We start from the raw sequence: 5,359 nt of genomic DNA, 5'->3' as shown, positions 1-5,359 counted from the left end.
GTTTCTATTTCTACTCTTGCTAATGGGTTGTTTTGTAAATAATTGAGACATTAATTTCAGTTCTTATGTTTTAACTACCATCCTAATCTCCTGAAGATTTGACCATGGGGTCACAATGCCTGCTCTCTCTATGTCATTGATACAGTGTTTTATTATAACATCTGCTTCAACCATTTAACCTTGCAGAATATTCAGTGTCATTTCCATGATATCTTTTAATCCAGCAGCAGAGAGGGACGCAACATGTGGGATCCAAAACAGAGTTTATCAAAGCGCATGGCTCTTCCCTTAACTCTGGAATATTCTAGAACAATTATGTGCCTGTCCCTCATTATTCCCTCTTGTGCAATCTTTATTGTAACAATCTGGAGTGTAGTTCCTTAAGGTGTTGACACTTTCATCACTGTCCAAATCTTGTACACATCACCCTAAAGACTTGTGAAGTATCCTGATGTTCCTCCATGTTGCAAGTTGCAAAGAACTGGCCTCAGCTGCCCTTGCACATTTTAACTTATCTGTTTTAGAAGGTAAAAACAATGACTGCAGATGCTGAAAATCAAATACTGGATTAGTGGTGCTGGAAGAGCACAGCAGTTCAGGCAGCATCCAACGAGCAGCGAAATCAACGTTTCGGGCAAAAGCCCCTTTTGCCCGAAACGTTGATTTTGCTGCTCGTTGGATGCTTATCTGTTTTAGAACCTAATTAATGCATTTACTAGACTATTAATTTTAATTGATATCCTTTTAACTTTGATGCATTTGAGGGAGAGTTCTAGTGCAGTTTAATGAGCAGATGTTATAGCACTGCCGATGCTGCACATCCCCTCAGCTTCTAGCAGTCAACATTTCATTCTCACTACTGAGCAATAGTGTCATATCTGGGATAAGAAGTAAATGTTCACTGTCCTCCTTCCCTGTTCCACCTTCCTCCAATAAGGCTTCCAAACAAATGAGAGCAAGGAACCACTTAGTTCCATTTAATTTTAAATTCACATGTAACAGAATTGTTTGATGCTGGCATTCTTGCTCGAGACAGCATATTGATGAAGAAAAATGTTAAAATAATTGGAAGTCATAAGGTGCAACTGTTGTAATTCAAGCTATGAGGATGTTAAAGTTCTCTGTGGCATATGTGTAAGTATCATTTAAGCTGAAACGGAGTTTAAAATGTAAACAGCTTGTGAATAGAGCAATAATAAACAGCAGAGACAATCCATTTAAGAAGTATATTTTAGAAACATCACAAATAGACATTGGAAAATTGCAAGCAAAATAAATAATAGCATATGTCACTCTTCAAACAGTTTTCCCTGGTTGGGGAGACAATGCAAATACAATTAAACAGAAGTAATATTGAACAATATGTTTTCAAAAGTTAACAATCATTTCATTATGCATTCCAGTGCAAAGATGCATGGTTACTGTGCATTGTATCATGAAAGAAAATCAGCATGACTCTCAATGGAATTACCTTAAAGGAACACAGCCTTCATACAATCTCTTTCTGAAAAACGTTAACATTCTCTCACACACAGTAAAGATCTTTCAATGTAAGAAAATATGATAAAAAATCATTTTGTTGGAAATTGATGCTTTAGCTAAAATTCTGTTTTATGTGAAACAGGATTGTAATGTTATACAGGATACAAATCAGTAATGTAATTGTTTTAATAAACTGATACTTTATAAATGCTTTTATCCAACATGGAGATAATTCCTCATGAATCAGTAATTTCAGGAGTTTTACTGCCATTTTCAGTTTTTAGATTTTTAATTGGAATAGCATTTGCCCTACTTCAGAAAGACTGCAGTTCTTTGTCTTGAAAGATCAGAATTTAATAATTTGGCTGCAGTCCCAGGAAGTTGCCTGAGCACACTTCCTGCATGTGTTCACACAGTTTGTTTAGTTACCTTACTGTCGTACCCAAGTCTGCCATTGCAGGTAGACTGATGTCCCAACACTGATCTTCAGTTAAACCAGTGAGACTATTAGGTGTGGAAGTGAGATTCAACACTTAATCAGTGAGAACATACAAATTGTCTATTATCCTTTCAGAAACTGGCACAGCCCATCAACATGCCTGTCTCTGCCATTAATAAGAACAAATTAGTAAATTAGTCATATGTAAAAGCAGCATCACCAGTAAAGTGTGAACCCCTGATTTGATTGGAATCAGTTCAATAAACCTAAACAGTGTGGTTGAACCTTATTTGCGAACTTGCTGATGGCATTCAAATCTATATATCACATAGCAAAGTGAACTTAAAGAAAAACACATTTTGAAAAATTTCTTTCTCTGTTGGCGTTTACATCATCATCCACAGCCACCAAGTATTAGGGTCATTTTCATCCCTTCCTTTCCTTTTGAGAAAGCTTTTCCACAAGTTTCTTCACTTGACCATTGTCTGGGTTTGAGCAAATCCAATGGTTTTTCACTTTGAATCTAAAAAGAAGACAAGTCGATTTCCAATGTTAAACATGCATAATAATGTGTAATGCCAGGTTCCAGAGATGTCACCACTGATTGAATACTTACATCACAGCTTTAATTTTGCAGCGTCCATCGTTTTCCTGAGAGGCATATTCCTTGATTCTGTGGAGTTGAGGGATTCTTTGCGAGTATTTCCGGCAGCAGTTCTTCCATATTTGACTAGGTGCTGGAAATCAAGAAACAAAAGAGTATTATGAATTGATTTAGTAAAAGAAAAAGACTCTGAGGTCACACAGTCATAGAGATGTACAGCAAAAAAAAAACAAACCATTTGATCCAAGCCTACTAGATATCCTAAATCAATCTTGTCCCATTTAACAGCATTTGGCCATATCCCTCTGAATCCTCTCTCTTCTTATACTCATTCAGATGCCTTTTAAATGTTGTAATTGTACCAGACTCCACCACTTCCTCTGACAGCTCATTCCATACATGCACCACCTTCTATATGAAAAAGTTGCCACATAGGTCCCTTTTAAATCTTTCCCCTCTCACCTTAAATCCTATGCCCTCTAGTACTGCACTCCCCCACCCTGGGAAAAGACCATTAATCAAATTGAAGCAGGACTAATGGATTGATATTGTTAAATCTGAGAGTTTAGAACATAGAACATTACAGCACAGTACACGTACTTCGGCCTTCGATGTTTCGCTGACCTGTGAAACCAATCTGAAGCCCATCTAACCTACACTCCATTCTCGTCCATATGCCTATCCAGTCACCATTTAAATGCCCTTAAAGTTGAGGAGTCTAATACTGTTGCAGGCAGTGTGTTCCACGTCCCTACCACTCTCTGAGTAAAGAAACTACCTCTGACATCTGTCCTATATCTATCAGCCCTCAGTTCAAAGCTATGTCCCCTCGTGCTAGCCATCACCATCTTAGGAAAAAGGCTCTCACTGTCCATCCTATCTAACCCTCTGATTATTTTATAGGTTTGATCCTGTACATGTTGCATGAAATGTGGAAATGATTTCCCTGTGCTTTATTTTGGACATTGAGGTTGCTGGCTGAGCCACAATTTATTCTACATTTAGCCACACCTTGTGGCTTGCTAAGCTATTTCAGACAGCAGTGAAGGTTGCACCAAATTGCTATGGATCTGAACTCACTGTAGGATCAAGTTAAGACAGCAGATTTTCAGCAATATATTTTATTTGACGTAAAGGATATTATTGAAGCAGATAGACTTTATGACGGTCAACAGAATCAATATTAGCCGAGCTTTTAATTTGAGATATTTATTGAATTTAGATCTCACCATCTATCATGGTGGAATTTGAACCTATGTTCCCAAAAGATTAAAACTTGAGATTTTGGATTAACATCCTAATAATGTTACTGCTACACCACTATCTCCCTCATTTTGTGAGTTTAAAACTTATTATTATGTTAATGAGTACGTGTAAAACATGTCTCCTTGCCTTTTTGCTAGAGGCAACAATTCAAGGTAAATGTACACTGACTATCCTTGGAATAAATGTGTAATTTCTTCTGAAACATTAAAGGTGCATGAATTAGTATACTGAACAATAAAAAATAGATTAGAATCTATAATTAATTATATTTTCATCATAACTTACAAAGCCTTGACTTGGTTTCTACTCAGTTTTAAAGAGCAGTTTTTAACCTCAGTATAGGACTGATTGAAGAATCGGATGAGGTTTGCTCTCTACATTTCCTAGTGATTTAACATGACATTTCAAGGCTGCTAGTGATCCTAAGGAGCCTCTTGCAATGATCATTGACAATCTCTCATTACTGCACTCACCACAGTGTTGAAATATACTTTGTTTAAATTGGTCATGCTCAATTTGAAGGGAAAATCTACTGGAACCATATTGGCCAGTAGCAGGTTACCGAGACGTTAAACAGTCTACCAGTGGAGAAGGCCCAATGAATCGTCCAATTGTTTTAATAGATAATACAGATAGTGTGATTCTTGTGGGTTTTGCTAATCTACAATCACTCTACTTCACTGCACACAGTGAAATGGATTAACCACGCTAACTACCTTTGCCATGAAATTGAGGATAAAACAAATTAAGTTAAAACTAAGATATGTATATATTATAAAGCATTATTTCTTCCCAGCAACTTTTCATAGTTGTCAATCAAATAAATCCCTTAAAAGATGAAACCATTGAAGAACACAACAAAGGACTGGCAAATATTTTGTAGTTGTTGAAAATCTGTCTAGTTATTTCACTCAGAACTTACTTACAGTTGCTACAATCTACAATGCAGTCCATTAGATGGCATCTTAAAAGCTTTGAAATTTGGTTCAGAAAAGCTTTCAAATCTTAGTTAGCGACAGATAATTTCACAAGTTTCCACAGTATCCACAAGTTGGTTTATTTTAAGACTAGTTTAACTGGCAAGATTTCATATGACAAATTAATAGAGATGTAATGCCTCTCACCTGCTAATGCAACAAAGGAAATGATACCGAGACACATCAGCACCACAAGAACTTGCTTCATTTTCTCGAAACTGGTTTCTTCACTCGCTGGCTAGTTTGAAAATTCTAAAACTTCTTTGAAATGTAGCTTGTATATATCCTCTCAGATGGTCAGCTTCCTGTCTAAATTCCATGAGGGGAGGTGATGATGTGGAGGTGGGTTTACCCATGCCCCTGTGGAAACTCTGATCAGGCGATCAGATTTGCACACCAGCACCAGTCCCTGTATTTAGCTGTTTCCTTTACATTTCTCTTCACTAGAAACAACTTTTCACAGAAGGCATTGTCTTTATGGCAACCACTGAATAATCTTTAGTTCGTCCAAATCCCTGGTGGCTTTATTTGGTTGACACCTTTAATTAGTTCTCTGTTTCATCAGTCTCGGAAAAGTTGATTTTTACTTTC

General features: G+C 36.9%; 1 protein-coding gene across 1 annotated transcript; it reads right to left on the bottom strand.

The window, feature by feature from the left end:
- Positions 1-1,258: 1,258 nt before the first annotated feature.
- On the bottom strand, positions 1,259-4,998 carry LOC140478523 (C-C motif chemokine 17-like). The gene is made up of 3 exons (XM_072571782.1): positions 4,916-4,998; positions 2,538-2,658; positions 1,259-2,444 (listed from the first exon to the last, which is right to left on the bottom strand). The coding sequence occupies exons 1-3, from the start codon at positions 4,974-4,976 to the stop codon at positions 2,348-2,350; spliced, it is 279 nt and encodes a 92-aa protein (XP_072427883.1). The 5' UTR covers positions 4,977-4,998; the 3' UTR covers positions 1,259-2,347.
- Between the last annotated feature and the right edge of the window lie 361 nt (positions 4,999-5,359).

The sequence above is a fragment of the Chiloscyllium punctatum genome, chromosome 6 (assembly GCF_047496795.1).
Source record: "Chiloscyllium punctatum isolate Juve2018m chromosome 6, sChiPun1.3, whole genome shotgun sequence".
In the NCBI taxonomy this organism is placed as follows: Eukaryota; Metazoa; Chordata; class Chondrichthyes; order Orectolobiformes; family Hemiscylliidae; genus Chiloscyllium; species Chiloscyllium punctatum.
The sequence above is the reverse complement of the archived record's forward strand: the minus strand, read 5'-3'. Positions and strand labels throughout refer to the sequence as shown.

What these genes read in the sequence shown, in the direction of transcription:
- LOC140478523 (XM_072571782.1), bottom strand. Translation starts at nt 4,976, where the DNA reads ATGAAGCAAGTTCTTGTGGTGCTGATGTGTCTCGGTATCATTTCCTTT. An exon ending in TTCCTTTGTTGCATTAGCAG is followed by an intron (nt 2,659 to 4,915) that starts GTGAGAGGCATT and finishes CTTGATTTCCAG; the next exon opens with CACCTAGTCAAATATGGAAG. An exon ending in TGCAAAATTAAAGCTGTGAT is followed by an intron (nt 2,445 to 2,537) that starts GTAAGTATTCAA and finishes TCTTCTTTTTAG; the next exon opens with ATTCAAAGTGAAAAACCATT.